The following is a 17,834-nucleotide window of genomic DNA, read 5'->3' as shown; positions in this document are numbered from 1 at the left end:
GTTTGACATCTTCTCCAAAAGAAATGGTGTAGCCCTTGACAACAATAAAACCATCCACCTATTGACTCCCTCTGTCTCTCGTCTCTTGTACTGAATATTTCCTGTCAGAATATTCCATCGCAGTGTGTGATGATGGGCTTCTCTCTCACTCACATTCCATCAATTCTGACATCCATCAAAGTTTCGTTAAATATTTATAAAAAGTTAACAATGATGTGGATTAGAGGAAAGATGCAAAGAGAGTTATGAAATATCATGGACAAATACATGTGGTTTGTTAGGAACATTTCAAATTGTGAATAAAACAAGAAATGAATAGTCAAACTTTGAGAAGATAAGACAAAGAACAACTTACCTTTTGTGGGTATTTTTGGATAAATTCCACTATGAATTGAATATTATCACTCATAATTTGTTTTATGTTCTCATCAACCTCCATGTCTGGAATAAAATATGCTAAAAAAGAAAGAAACTGAAACTGTTTTTAAAATTTCCTTAATTTCAACAATATACAGAAGACAATGGCTCTAAAACATCACAAAAAAGACCTAAATATTGGAAAGTTCAGTTTATCTAAAGTATTATTTATAGCTGAATGTTCTTTCTGGCACTAATAAACCTAACAACAGTCATTGTGTTTTGTCTCTAGGTTTAACTTCATTATTTTGCTCATTACAGTGTGATTGGTCACAATTAAACAATCTGTTCATCAACTAGGGGGAGACACCATATATGTTGAATTATGGATCATACCTCAGCTTTGCAGGCTTGGGCAAGACTCTTCATGTTCCTGTTGCTTCAGTCTAATGAGTTGAAAACTACTACCAGCCTCTACAGCTTTACCACCCTCCATCGTTGATGGGCCACTGGCTGGAAGGCTGTCAGAGTTGAGAAGGTGTATATATTGCTAGCGGAGAAGCATAGTTTTCTGATCTCTTGTTACTCTTTACTCTTTACTCTTTACTCTTTACTCTTTTACTTGTTTCAGTCATTTGACTGCGGCCATGCTGGAGCACAGCCTTTAGTCGAGCAAATCGACCCCAGGACTTATTCTTAGGATGCCTAGTACTTATTCTATTGGTCTCTTTTGCCGAACCGCTAAGTTACGGGGATCTAAACACACCACCATCGGTTGTCAAGCGATGTTAGGGGGCATGACCGCAGCCACTTGGCTGAAACACATAAATAAATAAATAAATATACATATATATATATATACATATATACGACAGGCTTCTTTCAGTTTCCGTCTACCAAATCCACTCACAAGGCTTTGGTTGGCCCGAGGCTATAGTAGAAGACACTTGCCCAAGGTGCCATGCAGTGGGACTGAACCCGGGACCATGTGGTTGGTAAACAAGCTACTTACCTCACAGCAGCTCCTGCACCTGAAAGTTCCCAGAATCTACCCGGCCATTCACCTGCACATTGTAACCATCTTGGTGGTATGTGCATGAAACAAGATGTTGTTGCTCCTATTAATCTTCAGATCACTGCATCTGAGATTACTTACCCTTTTGGTTCAAAAATATCTTTGTGGCAGTATGTTAGCACAAGGTGGCTGCTGACAAACGGCTTGGACTTTTTTGCATTACATTGCACGCTGTTTTCTCCATCCCTTTCTATATATATACTTATTTGTGAGTTTGTGTGTGTGTGTGTACGTGTGTGTGTGTGCATGCATGTGTGCGTGCGTGCGTGCGTGTATGTGTGTGTGTGTAAATATATCATTCCACCGCGTCACTGGGTGAACATATTCTTAAGGTCTATTTTTATTTACTTGCAAGCTATTTATAGTCTTCATCACTAATTCAGTTTTTAGGCAAACAAAATGCAGTTCTTTAGCAAGAGTGGTTCAGTCCTCAGCAACATTTTCAGATGAAATAATTGAAATTTTGTTCATTCAAAAATGAGAAAAGAAGGCAGAGAACTGACTTTAAATTACTTTAAAAGAAAAACATAAATTATATAGGTTTAAAAGAATCTGATCATTGAGAAAAATCTTTTAATAAAAACCTCCTAAAAGGTATTAGCTAGGATGTAAAGTTGTGAGGTTTTAAGTAATGAAACAATGGTAACTCCTAAAATTGATTTGGATCAAAATATTTCAAATATGGTTGCAAAACTCTATTCAATAACTGTACTCAAAAGAAGGAGCTATTGGTGGGGGTGGGGAGAATCTTATAGCGAAAACCTCGTCAAAAAATATTGACTACAAAGAAGTAGTGTGGATTAAATTGATGGAAAAGGTGATCATTGTAACAAATTAAAATATCTTTATCAGTTTATGATATTTAGCATTATAAAAGACAACGTTTGATGGCATGGGTTGGTCAGCTTATTGGTAAAGAGGGGTTTAAAAGATATGGGGGTCCAGTTCTTTGTAGCAGCTAACTTAGTCAACTTTTCTTTTCCCATTTTCTGATGACAATTAGCTGATCTAGAAGATTAGCATCCATATGTATGTATATATATATATATATATATATATATATATATATATATATATACATTATCTTCCCTCTTTTCTTTTTTTTCGCTCTCCGTCTCTCACATTTCCTGGTATTCTCATTCTTTTATCTCTTTACTTTCCTTCGTTATCTCCCTTGTACCTTTCCCTCTGTCCCTTCCTCTCTCTCTCTCCCTCTAGTTCCTACCTTAACTCTTTAATCCCTCTGCCCCTACCTCTCTCTCTGTTCCTTCCATGTGACAGTTATTCGGCCAAGCATGATCTCCCTTTCTCGGCCTGAGAATATACCTTATTTTCCTGTCTCCTGACTTTCATCTATGTTTTTGTCTCAAGCCTTTCACTCCACGCTTGACTTAACTTGTCCATATTAGTCGAAAGACACCTGTTGTTATTTTCGTGTTGTTTGTATTTGTGATCGTGTGACATTTTCTCCATTTTCTTATTTTTTTCTGTGTTGTCTCCAATAGATGTAAGACCGAAAATATAGTTTACCAATGCGACGTACACACACACAGCCATATTAGATCTTACATTGGGAGGACGAAATACCAAATATGGCTTAGATATAATGAGCACCTATCTAGCTTTAGAAATAGAAATAAGACAAATTCAACAGGACTTAGTAGGTATATCTGGGAACTAAACGACAATAAGATAGAATATAAACTAAAGTGGCACATACTAAAAGTAGCTAATTCCTATAACCCAACTAACAGACGCTGTGACCTCTGTCTAACTGAGCGTCTCAAAATCCTAACGGCTAGGAATGACCTTTTAAACAGGAGATATGAATGTAGCCCAATTTGTCTTCACGCTAATAAATACTCATTTTCTAAGTATAATTAAATATGTAATACATTCCACTTCCTAAGTATAATTAAATATGTAAAAAAGAATTTTCCTTTTCTAAGTATAATTGATTATAATTAAATAGTAAAAAGTCCAGAGTTAGCCCCCTTTTCACCTAAATTTAGGGTTGCTCCCCTTTACTAACACCGCCGTTGCTGCAAATATACGACGCATACCTCAATCCTCACATGGAAATGTATTTGATTAAAATCGGAATTATGAGCTTAAATAGCACTCATCCTACATCTCCCTCCAGGAAGACCAACACAACTTCAACTAAAACGTAAGGCTACCTAACGCTATTATTATACCACCATATGCATTAATATATCCACTAATTGTTCCTCCTACATCTCTCACACCATGAACTCTTAACATACTCCTCAACATTCTGAAGAGATCTGCCAAACCATTTGGCAAATTGAAACGTGCGTAAATGACTCATTATATAATCTCCACATAATTAAACAATGGCTAACTAGCCCAACCGAATTGCTTCTTCTTGTGTTTTGTTTCTCCATTCTCCACATAAATATATATATATATATGGGAGAATGTACGAAAAAACAACAACAGACGCGGACAGGTGGTGTAAATAACAAAAGGATGTATTAGTATGACGCTCAGGAATACGGAAAGTCTTTGACGTTTCGAGCTACGCTCTTCAACAGAAAGAATACGGAGACAAGGAGAAAAACACGGAGAAAAAAAATTGAATAGTGTTCAGTCAACGGAAGTTAGAAATTCTTTTTTCAGGAGAGCTAAGAAAAGGGGGAGATAACAAACGGTGATCGAAGAACGAGGGGCTGTGTGTGGGAGATAGAATGCTGGTGATCTTGACGTATGTAGTGTGAAAATGGGGAGGGGAGAAAGCAGTTGGCCAGTTGTAGTGTGTGCGTGGTGTGATGTGAGGGTATTGGTGTGATCTGATGTGAGGGTGTTGGGAGGTGGGGAAAGCATGTAAGGAATTGGATGGGGTGGAGTGGGAAGGTAGAGTAGGAGTGTGTTGGGGTGTGGTGGGATGAGCTCATGAGGGGGTGTTGACGATGGAGGGGGAAGGGGAAGGTGGATGTAAGAGAGGGGGAGGGTGGGTATGGGAGGGGAGAGGAAGAGAGGAGAGAGTGTGGGTATAAGAGAGGAGAGAGTGTGGGTATAAGAGAGGAGAGAGTGTGGGTATAAGAGAGGGAAGGTGGATGTGAGAGAAGGGGAAGGTGGGTATGGGGGGAGAAAGAGAGGAAGAGAAAGAGAGTGAGAGAGAAGAGAGTGAGAGAGAAGAGAGTGAGAGAGAGGGAAAGAGAGAAGAGAGTGAGAGAGTAAGGGTGAGAGAGTAAGAGAGTAAGAGTGTAGAGAGTAAGAGTGAGAGAGAGGGAAAGAGAGAAGAGAGTGAGAGTGAGAGAGTACGGGTGAGAGAGTAAGAGTGTAGAGAGCAAGAGTGAGAGAGGGGGAGTACGAGAGAAGAGAGTGGGAGAGAGTAAGAGAGAGGAGAGAAAGAGTAGGGGTGGTAGGAGGGAGGGTGGGGGAGAGAGGCAGGAGGAGGGGGTTAGATGAAGAGGGGAGGGGAGTTGAGCCCATGTGGCGCAAAGGAGCGAAGAGAGAAGATTAATCCCTGTTCACGGCGCAAACGGGAGTCCGGATGGCCCCTGTGCATGGACAATCCAAACACGGACAGGTGTTGCTGCAAGGAGTGACCGGCAGAACGGAAGTGGCGTGACACCGGGGTGTCATTGCCAACGTTGATGTCTCGGAGGTGTTCCGCGAATCGGTCGGCCAGGCGGCGCCCCGTTTGTCCGATGTACAGAGAATGGCAGAGAGTGCAGGAGATACAATAGATGATGTTGGTAGAAGTGCAGGTGAAGGAGTCGGTGATGCGAAAGGGTCGGTGATGGGTGCTGGTGAGGAGGGTGGTGTTGATATATATATATATATATATATATATATATATATATATATATATATATATATATATATATATATATATATATACATATATATATATATATATACATATATATATATATATATATATATATATATATATATATATATATATATATATATATATATATATATATATATATATTTATATATATATATATGTATATATATATATATATATATATATATATAATTATATATATAATTATATATATATATATATATATATATATATATATATATATATATATATATATATATATATATATATATATATATATATATATATATATATATATATATATATATATATACATATATATATATACATATATATATATATATATATATATATATATATATATATATACTATGCAGATACATCTTGTTTATGGTCACCTTTTTTTCATTCGTGTTCCACATTTTTTTTCAAACAACGTTTCTATTGTTACAATTAATTATATTTACCTTTATATTTTTCATACTAGTATTACTAAAAACAAGACAGAAATGTTTTAGCTAAATACAAAGAAATTTTAAAATTTAAAATATTAACTTAAATTTAAAATAACTGAATTAGCGATGAAGCCTAGAAATGCTCGCCAGTGACTAAAAGCTGACTGCCGTGGGTGAATGATATATATTTATAAATAAACTTTGAAATGTCTGGTGAGCTGGTATTTTTCAGAAAATAAGGGAAATCTCGAACACAGAAAAGCAGTGAAAATAGCTTAGATGTTCGGTTAAATACCATTAGAAAACAGAAAGAAAGTGAGAATCAAATTCCACATTTCTCTTAAACACCGAGTATGCACTCTTGACCATTAATCTCAGCGGCGCATGATATCAGTTGCTATCTTTTATAACGCTAAATATCTTAAAAGGACAAAAATATAGTAATTTGTTAAAATGATCACCATTTTTTCGGCCCTTTAACTCACACCCTAGTTTTGACGAGAGGGTCTGGCAGTTAGCTTGAAATAAAACTAAAACTAGCACTAATGCCACGGTTTAAAGAGTAAACCACATAACTCACTTATTACATTCATAGCTTGGGGTCGATAAATTAAGTACCAGTTACACACTGGGTCGATGTAATCGACTTCATCCCTTTGTCTGTCCTTTTTGTCCTCTCTATGTTTAGCCCCCTGTGGGAAATTAAGAAATAGGAAACATTTCGTCTGCCTTTATGTTCTGAGTTCAAATTCCGCCGAGGTCGACTTTGCCTTTCATCCTTTTGGGGTCGATAAATTAAGTACCAGTTGTGTACTGGGATTGATCTAATCAACTGCTCCCCACCCTACAAACAAATTTCGAACCTTGTGCCTAGAGTAGAAAAGAATATTTGTTGCTCAATAGCTGATAATTCCGCTGAGATCACCAATAGTATTTCTAAATTTAACAATTATAACACAGATAACCCTTTCAAATACAATATTTAAATATAGTCAATAAGAATATATTAAAAGTATAATTTCTCTGTACTTAAGAGGATGTTTAAGTCTTATAATGTCAAAATACAGTTTATAAAATTGAAATACTTGTTCAAATTTTGGCACAAGGCCAGCAATTTCAAGGAACAGCTTAGTCAATGAAATTGAGCCCCAGTGCTCAACTGCTACTTGTTTTATTGATCTCGTAATGACGAAAGGCAATATCATCCTCAGCGGCATTTGAACTCACCGTCTTATAAAGTGGAGATATCAAAATATAAAGTGGAGATATGAAAATATTTCTATAAAATTATTTTTATAAAAAAAAAAAAATGGGGCAATTATATTTTTTGAAATATATTAAAATTATTAAGTTAATTCTTATCCAGTAACCCTATGACCAAAGCCGCTGTAGCTATGACCCTCCCAAAAGTCGTCATTATCTAACATGTTCAGTTCACGCAGTAGTTTAAAAACTCCTATGTTGGTTCGTAATAGAGTTTATAATAATTCCAAACAATGTGATATAATTCTCAGAAGGTATCAATCTAATAAATAATATTCAAGATGATGAAAAAACATTTTAATGCATTCTACTTTAACATATTAACATAGAAGAAAGATGTGGTGAGAGAAAAATATATATTGTCGTGAAATTGTTTGATATTTAAACAATTCTTCTTGTTTAAAAATATAAAATAAATTATCATTTATATTGATAATCGCTTTTAAAATTTTAGTTGAGTGAATGGAGATCAATTACTATAGTCGTTAGAATGTTGGCCAAAATAACTGTAATCTGGGTTCGACTCCAGATGAATTCAACTTTTCTTTGTATCTATACAATAGGTAAAATACCAGTCTGAGGTGGTGGTCGTATGGAAGCATTAGGCTTTGGGCAAGAATCCTTGCAGTATTTATTCTGGTTCTTTATGATCTGAGTTCAAATCCCACTGTGGCTTTCCTAAGTGGTAGACTTAGTCTACCATCTATTTTAACCCCGTCAACTGGTCCTCGGACTCCTTCTGACAGAGGATTTCTCAGTTGTATGCAATGATGTCAGGTCTCCCTTTTCAAAGACACCTTACTCCTTCCCGCTAAATATCGGAGACCCAGAAACACTAATGGGTCTTTTTCCCTAAGCTTATAAGTGAATGAACCAATTAATTTAGCAACCATAAAAAATGATTTACAAATTTTAAATTCAATTAGAAATCCCCTGAAAACTACCTAAAATACTGTATCATTAGATGAATATTTTTATCCCTTCAATTTCCATCAAATATTTTTGACATAGTTATAACTAAACTATACTTCATATTATATTCTGTTAATGTAAATGAAATTTTTACTTGTAATGTAGCACTGTAATATGTCTTAAGTGATTATTGACTATAGAATACTGCCTAGAACTAAAAGAAATTTCACTATAAAAGTATATTTATTTTTGAAATAGTCCTAATGAATGTTAAATGATGTAAATGTGTTAGTAAATTATTGGGTTGGTGCATAATTATTGTGGCTTCTTTTTTTTCCAACAAATTTTATTGAACAAAAACAATAACAAATGCATGGAAGGTGCTTGTAAAGACCTGAATATGACATACATAGGTGAAACATCTAGGAGCATTGCGGAACGACTAAACGAACATATGAGACAATATGACGACAAAAAAACAGTCCTCCATACTCTACCAACATGCCAAAGACCAGCATGGAGGCGACTTAGGTCAACTTGACATCCGCATCTTATCCAAGCACCCAAAAGACCCAATTCTAAAACAAATACGGGAGTACATCCTTATATATGAAACTTCCCCAATACTAAATAGGAAATATACATAGATATCATACGCCCATACTCACATTTTACACAGGTAAAGTAGAACAGTTGATGGGCTTTTATGCAGATAGATGTATGTATGTCTGTGAGTGCGGGTGTATGTGTGTGTGTGTGTGTGTGCATGCACATGTATGTATATGTAAACCAACAGGTCTACATACAGACGGGTAGGTACATAGGGTATATGAACAGACAACCACATACGCAAATAGAGACTGAAACACATGACCACATATACACACACACTTGTCCACACATATGAATATGTGCACCCATACATACAAACATGGTACATAGCAGCAAAACACACACACACACACTCAGACATGCACACACAAGGAGACAGAGGTACATACATACATGCAAACACACACATACATACATATATACATACACATACATATATACATATGCACACACAGAAACATACATACACACACATGCACACATACATGCATGCATACATACACACACACTGAGACACACACATGCGCAAAAACAAACAAAAGCAAAAACAGAACGCAGCGTAAATAACGGACAGAGTCAAGACTCTTGAAAAGCTTGCAAGACGCAACGAAAATTTTAGGAAAATAAAAATAAGAAATAAGTGGAAATTTTAACGGTGTGTGTGTGTTAAATTTTAAGGCACGAATAGAAAATGACTCTCCCCAGACACAACAGAACAATAACAACATTTAACAAGAACATCTTTAAATGGTGGTCTGAGCGTCTGCTAAGAAAATGGGAAGCAGTAATTGAAGTAGATGGTGAATATGCTCCGGAATAATCATTTAAAGATGTTTTTGTTAAGTATTGTTATTGTTTTTGTTGAATAAAATTTGTTGAAATAAAGCCGAAATAATTATGCACCAACCCAATACATACATACATACATACATACATACATACACACATACATACGTACGTACACACACACACACACACACACACATATATATATATATATATATATATATTGGGTTGGCACATAATTATTGCGGCTTTTTTTCAACATCTTTGAATGATGGTCTGACCGTCTGCCAAGCAAATAGCAAGCAGTAATTGAAGTAGATGGTGAATATGCTCCGGAATAATCATTTAAAGATGTTTTTGTTAAGTATTGTTATTGTTTTTGTTGAATAAAATTTGTTGAAAAAAAGCCGCAATAATTATGCACCAACCCAATAATTAAAATAACAACCACAATAATATTTACCAACGTCCGTTTCAGCCCGAGGTTTTTCTGTCTAAAAATGTATTTTAAGTTCAGCTTCTTCAAGCGGCGGAGAGATTGTGGATCTTGCAACTCTCGCTACGATATCATAAACTCCAGGATGAAGGTTATACATGTATGGGTGTTACCTGGTCAGGTGTGTTTCTGTTTGTTCAAAAGTGTGTATGTGTATGTATGTATCTAAATGTTGTAGTGTATACATATATGTGTGTGTGTGTGAATGTGTGTATATGTATGTCTGAATGTTGTGCATGTGTGTATATATGCTTGCATGTTGTGGTATGTTGTAGTGTATGTTTGATTAAAAGTATATGTATGAATATATGTGTATATTGCAGTGGTTGTTTATTTCTGTGTGTGTGTGTTAAAACATGTACAGACGCCACCTTTCTCAAATTACTCTAGACTGAATAATACCTCTCTCCGCATCTCTTATTCTCTTCTATATTCTCTCACTTACCCTCTCTCTCTCTCTCACTCTGTTTACGTCATCTTCAACGTTACCACCACCACCATTAGTGTATTAGTGTGTGTGTGTTACTGTAGATAATATCAAATTTGTCCTTACATTTTCAAATCAAACCGTCTTACGTTTTTAAAGAAATGTATTCAATTTCAACCGACATTCTTCATTGAAGAAAATAAAACCTGGGAAAAACCAGTGTATATATAATCCCTGAACGAATGTGTGTGTGTGTATAAATGTACAAATAATTATATGTATATTAGTATACATTTATGTAGAGAGATATGTAGATAGTTTGGTAGGTAGCTCGGTGTGTGTATGTGTGTATGTGTATATATATATTTATGTATATGTGTGGATATATTTACGAGTATATATATGTGTACGTTGGTATGTATTCATGTGTGCTTGGATGTATGTATATGTATGCGTGCATACATGTATGCATCTAGGCATGTATGCATGCACATATGAGTATGTGCATACATGCATTTGCTTCTACATACGTAGGTATATGTATGTATGCACATAATAATAGTAATTTTATGTATCAATATTTATATATATACATATATGTATATTTAGATACATACGCTCAAATATATACATTTGTATATGTTTGCATGCATGAACACAGATACAAGCACTGTTATTCATGTATATATATATATATATATATATATATATATATATATATATATATATATATATATATATATATATATATATATATATATATAAATGAGAATGTGTGTTTGTCTGTCTGTCTGTCTGTCTGTCTGTGTGAATCCCTAAAACTCGAGAACTACACAACTAATTTCATTCAAATTTTACACATGCCTTACTTAGGGTCTCGGTTGTGTTCTAGTAAAAAAAAAATTTTTTACTTCTTGCATAGTTCGAGCCCACAGCAACATAATATCTCCTCCACTATTTAAGTATTCAGTGTCAAAAGTGAAACAAAAACACTCATGTCAAATACTTTCACTTTAAAAATGAAACTATTCCACTAACTGAAACAATTACATTTTGATACTGTAATGACAGATACTTTCACTTTAATGGTGTATATATATGTATATATATATGTGTTAACTTCTTGCATAGTTCGAGCCCACAGCAACATAATATCTCCTCCACTATTTCAGTAATACGTGTCAAAAGTGAAACAATAACATCACTCTACTGTAATGTCAGATACTTTCACTTTAACACTGAAACTATTCCACTATTTCAGTATTACCTGTCAAAAGTGAAACAGTAACATGTCGCTACTGTAATTTCAAATACTTTCACTTTAATACTTTCAATTTCATATTGAAACTATTAAAGTGAGATTATACTCTCACATATATACAAGCATACTATAAGACCCAAGTTAAAAACATTCCCAACAATTCAACTTCTCTGGTTGACATTAACACCCCCACCCCCAATAAGGGCCTTCATTCCTACATTTTAGAGCTCCATGAGCTCCATTTTTCAGGAGCAAAATCCTTTTTACAAGTTCCAGAAGACTGAAATTTTGGAATATACGCATAAAGATCAATAGTATGGGATACATGTCTCATGATTAGAATTTTTTTAGGGTGTGTAAAGAGGGAATGAACCCTCATGTGCAATTTTCATGAAATTCGAATCATATGTATTCCAGTTTCTTACAGAAAATATAACAAAAAATTCTCATTCTTCTAGTGCATGTAACACGGGCAACGCCGGGTATCTCTGCTAGTACTTTATATAAACATGCTTTACGTATCCTATAAGTTAAAACAGCAGGTATCATTAACATGAAAATGTGATCCGATAGAGGTAATCGGAATTCAGATTCATAATAAGCATCAAAAATTAACTAAGAAAAGTCAATCAGCAACTCTGATGATTAAAAAAGCTTCATTTTGTTGACCAGTGTAATTAAACCGGAGAAAAAATTAAGTAAAATGTTTTGTAGATATTTTCATAGTCTTTCAATAGCAAACTTTTCCATAGTCTTCAGGCAGTCTCTCTCTCTCATTCTATTTCTTATACATATCAACTCATGTGTTATTTGTCTATCTTCTATATATATATATATATATATATATATATATATATATATATATATATATGCTGTACCCATATATGCTTGTATGTATACATATAGATGTCGGTATGTACATATATATATGGATATATGCATATAATTATATATTATTCATGTTATTATATATATATATATATATATATATATATACCTACATAGTTACATATATACACACACACATGTATGTATGTATATATATATATATATATATATATATATATATATATATATATATATATATATAATAACATGAATAATATATAATTATATGCATATATCCATATATATATGTACATACCGACATCTATATGTATACATACAAGCATATATGGGTACAGGACATCACAAAAAACGTTAAACACAATGAGAAACGAAAACATAAAGACGAAGACAGAAAACTAACTTTATTTTCAAACAACAAGAAAAGCAAACAGAGAAACAAGACAAGCAACATAAAGAATATTACCCTTCTTCAGTTGTCCCTTCTCTATCTTCTCCGCGTTTCGAAGGCAAGGACAATACGCGACTTCGTTGGAGCAGCCTTCCCACAAGCAACAAATTAATTAAAATTTGGAAATTTTGGCGGAGGGTGAAAGTGTAAACAAGAACAGGACAGTGAGAACAAGACAGTAAAAACAATACAGAACAGTGAGAACAAACGGTAAGGGCTGTTAGGCCAAGACGATAGAAAAAATTATTTTGAACGCTAATTAGAAAGTGAAAAAATTAGGCGGCGAGCTGGCAGAAACGTTAACACGCCGGACGAAATGCTTTGTAGTATTTCGTCCGCAGCTGCGTTCTGAGTTCAAATTCCGCCGAGGTCGACTTTGCCTTTCATCCTTTCGGGGTTCGATAAATAAAGTACCAGTTACGCACTGGGGTCGATGTAATAGACTTAATCCGTTTGTCAGTCCTTGTTTGTCCCCTCTATGTTTATCCCTTTGTGGGTCAAGGCGGAGGAGGAGTGAGAGAGGGAACGGTGAAAGGAAGAGAAGAATCGAGGAGGGTTGGGAGAGAAAAACAGAAAGGATGATGAACAAGAGACGGAGAGTGATATGGACAGGGAAGTGACAGCAATTGTAGTAGAGTGCGCAGTAGAAAATATTAAGATAAAACTTACTTGGAGGCAATGCGTGGCGTTCGATCATATAATAACATAAATAATATATAATTATATGCATATATCCATACATATATGTACATACCGACATCTATATGTGTACATACAAGCATATATGGGTACAGGACATCACAAAAAACGTTAAACACAATGAGAAACGAAAACATAAAGACGAGGACAGAAAACGAACTTGTTTTCTAACAACGAAAAAAAAACAAACAAACAAACAGAGAAACGAGACATGCAACATAAAGAGTACAATCCTTCTTCGGTTGTCCTTGCTTCATCTACTCCACGTTTAGAAGGCAGGGACAATACGCGACTTCGTTGGAGCAGTCCTTCCCACAAGCAAATTAATTAAAATTTGGAAATTTTTGCGGAGGGTGAAAGTGTAAACAAGAACAGATGTATGTATGTATATATATATATATATATATATATATATATATATATATATATATATATACATATACACTAGCAGAGATACCCGGCGTTGCTCGTGTTACATGCAGTTGAAGAATGAGAATTGTGTGTTATATTTTCTGTAAGGAACTGGAATACATATGATTCGAATTTCATGAAATTTGCACATGAGGGTTCTTTCCCTCTTTACACACCCTAAAAAATTCTAATCATGAGACATGTATCCCATATTATTGATCTTTATGCGCATATTCCAAAATTTCAGTCTTCTGGAACCTGTAAAAAGGATTTTGCTTCTGAAAAATGGAGCTCATGGAGCTCTAAAATGTAAGAATGAAGGCCCTTATTGGGGGTGGGTGTGTTAATGTCAATCAGAGAAGTTGAATTGTTGGGAATGTTTTTACTTGGGTCTTATAGTATGCCTGTATATATGTGAGAGTATAATCTCACTTTAATAGTTTCAGTATGAACTTGAAACTATTAAAGTGAAAGTATTTGAAATTACAGTAGTGACATGTTACTGTTTCACTTTTGACAGGTAATACTGAAATAGTGGAATAGTTTCAGTGTTAAAGTGAAAGTATCTGACATTACAGTAGAGTGATGTTATTGTTTCACTTTTGACACGTAATACTGAAATAGTGGAGAAGATATGATATTACTGTGGGCTCGAACTATGCAAGAAGTTAAAAAATTTTTTGGACTAAGACACTACATAGACCATAAAAGGATTTTGCTCCTGAAAAATGGAGCTCATGGAGCTGAAAAATGTGGGAGTTAAGGCCCCTATTGGGGGTGGGTGTATTAATGTCAACCAGAGAAGTTGAATTGTTGGGAATCTTTTTAACTTGTGTGTAATATGTATTGTCTGAATTGCTTTGAAATAGGAAATATATGTATGTTCATTGGGTTTGTAAAAGAGAGCAAAGCTACAGGAAAGCAAAGGACGAATGATCATGATAATCAGTCAGCTACCCTAGCCTAGTTGTTACTACTCCCCAATGTAGGATTCCTCACTATACAGGTGACAGGCACAGCTGTAAGATGCATGACGGATCTATAGCAATTGGAAGGGCATGACCAAATTGAAATAACAACGCGTGACGCTTGGAGTAAAGGGAAATGAAAGTGTCCCTCTGGAGTTTGCAAATGACCACTATACCGATAGGTAACTGTGCAGAAAAAATTTATAATCGATAACTGTCTTAGAACAACCAGTCACTCATCTGGGAAGGCCTTGAAATCAATGTTGTCAACTGGGGACTATGTGTGTCGCAGTGATAATAAAAAGACTCAAAGGAGGTCTGCAACGAAATAATTTTACTCAACACTTTGCAAGTGAATCAGTGGAGGCAAAGATGCGTCTCATTTACTTGACAATTTATGCACCGCATTGCAGAAATCACAATGTAAGTATATCTGAAAGGGTAGTCTTACACTGTTGTACCGTTGAATTACAAATAATGCTCATCTGTTATGTTCGGGTGACCTTATAGCTTCCAATGGTACAACTGTATTCGTCTTTGCTTAGGAAAAATGACTAAATTGTGGGTGTGAAGTCCTCATGAAGGAGTCTTTATAACTTCTAAGTAGAAGAAATTTTAGAAACATTACTTTATTTGTGTGTAATATGTATGGTTACAATTTCATGAACATGAAAAATATATGAATTTTCATGGGGGTTATGGCCGTTATTCATAGAATATAATTTCCAAATTTCATAAAGATCCATTCAGTACTTTTGACGTAGTTTTGGATAAGAAAACAAATTACTAATGTGTGTGTTTGTGTGCATGTGTATGTGTGTGTGTGATGGGTGTATATATGTATAGATATCTGTATGCATGTATATATATGTATATATGTGTACATATTACATGTACATCTATATATATACATCTACACATATGTATACATATACATCTCTCTCTCTCTCTCTCTCTCTCTCTCTCTCTCTACATATATATACACCATTAAAGTGAAAGTATTTGACATGAGTGTTTTTGTTTCACTTTTGACACGTAATACTTAAATAGTGGAGGAGATATTATGTTGCCGTGGTCTCGAACTATGCAAGAAGTAAAAAAATTGTTTTGACTAAAACACAACGGGACCCTAAGTAAGGCATGTGTAAAATTTGAATGAAATTGGTTGTGTAGTTCTCGAGTTTTAGGGATTCACACACACACACACACACACACACACACACACACACACACACACACACACACACACACATACACAGACAGACAGGGAGACAGACAGACAGACAGACAGACAGACACACATTCTCATTTTTATATATATAAATGATTTCACAGTGGTTGAAAATATTAAGTTGCAATAATATACTATTCCTGTTTATCTCATCTAATTCTCTTTCTCAGGTTTTGAGGCATTGTGTAGGCTATGGACACTGCCTTACTTTCTTTGACTAATTAATTAGCATGCTTTATGCATAAATACTTTATATGCATATATATGTGCATTAGTCTATGATTGTTATATGCGCATACTGCATGCACATATATATGTTTATATATATATATGTATATTATATATATGTGTGTTTGTGCATGTGTGTTTGTATATGTTATTTGTGTGTGTGTGTGTGTGTGCGTGTGCGTGTGCGTGTATTCGTACATATATACAAACATGCATAAAAACAACACAACAGTCCCTAAAAGCATACTTAAATACAATATATCTCAAAATAACGAGGGGGATATCTGAGTGGATTTTGACATCAAATTACCAATTGAACCCCGATGGATCCAGATACACTCCAACCCTGGCCATTTTGCTGGTTTACTGTCTGTTCAATGTCAAATTTTTTTTCATCAGCGAACACTAGTCAGGGCAGCATGCCTTCAACGATCTCATGAATGCTAAGACGATTCCTTTCCAGTCTCCTTGTAGAGTTGTATGATTGTACTTCAGTTTATAGCCATTATCTAATCTATAAATCTGAATTTATTTAGTCTGAAGCAAACAACTGGAATTAATTCCATCCTTTTCAGCTGATATAGGCATGGAATTTGGCTGAAAGAAATGTTCATATTTGGTCATAGAACAAGGAAAGTCGTTACCCCAAATCCAAAACTTGTGCATTAATTCTCTCCCTCACTCCCTCTCTCTTCCCTTCTCTCTCCCCTTCTATTTCCCCTTCTCCCGTCCACTTGTTATCGAGGAAGACCATTGCTGACCTTCAGGAACATTGTCCGTTCGAGGACTAACTTATATTTTGCATTTGCAGCTCTGTTGGTGCCTAACGAGCCCTGCTCTTGACAAGTATACACGACTCCAATCATTGCAGACCAATCTTTCCCCATTCACTACACCAGCAGTGCGCTTTCAAGCAGCACATTTAAGTTCTTCATGCAGAATACGTGTTCTCTCAAAAATGTCGACCCCCTCTTTAACCGGCTTCCGCTTTCTGTGGCGATGACAGGCATTGTTCTCCCAGTCAGTCTTCTGCATATCACAGTCCTTTAATGAGGCCTTAAATCACTGCCTTGGTTTCTGCTGGGGTCTCTTTCCATTGACAAGTTCTCCATATAGCATCTGCTTAGGGATCCTGCTATCCTTCATTCTAATAAGGTGTCCAGTCCAACGTAACACAGTGCTTGTGCACCATTGCCTCAATACACAAGATATCAGCTGTCCTCGGGACCTGTGTGTCCGGGGTTTTTAAATTCCAGCCAACATTCAGAGTGTGTTTGCGACATCTCTGATGAAAGTGTTCAAGGAACCTTACATGACGTTTGTAAAGAGTCCAGATAGCCGTTGAGCCTGCACTAGGTTCATCTGACCTTTCAACAGGTCTTGTTTTTAATCCTGCTGGGTTTCTAGCAACCCTCCTCATCTGGATATCTAGGTGGGGGTACCAGTTTAGTTGCTGACAACCCGACTGTGCAACAGGTTCTACTGGATTCCATGTTACCAGTAGCAATTATGAGAGCCTCATAAGTGACCTGA

The 17,834-nt window shown here is 35.4% G+C and overlaps 1 protein-coding gene across 2 annotated transcripts in view; it reads right to left on the bottom strand.

The window, feature by feature from the left end:
- LOC106867317 (KN motif and ankyrin repeat domain-containing protein 3) overlaps window positions 1-9,884 on the bottom strand; it is an 18,549-nt gene extending 8,665 nt beyond the window's left edge. For both annotated transcript variants that reach the window (XM_089339802.1, XM_089339803.1), the window contains exons 1-2: window positions 9,747-9,884; window positions 356-456 (exon numbers count right to left, since the gene is read on the bottom strand). In XM_089339802.1, the coding sequence (XP_089195928.1) occupies window positions 356-439 (84 nt within the window). In that variant the 5' untranslated portion in view covers window positions 440-456; window positions 9,747-9,884. The remainder of the gene's footprint in view (window positions 1-355; window positions 457-9,746) is intronic.
- Between the last annotated feature and the right edge of the window lie 7,950 nt (window positions 9,885-17,834).

This window comes from Octopus bimaculoides, chromosome 22, assembly GCF_046866305.1.
Source record: "Octopus bimaculoides isolate indiv1 chromosome 22, ASM4686630v1, whole genome shotgun sequence".
NCBI lineage: Eukaryota > Metazoa > Mollusca > Cephalopoda > Octopoda > Octopodidae > Octopus > Octopus bimaculoides.
The sequence above is the reverse complement of the archived record's forward strand: the minus strand, read 5'-3'. Positions and strand labels throughout refer to the sequence as shown.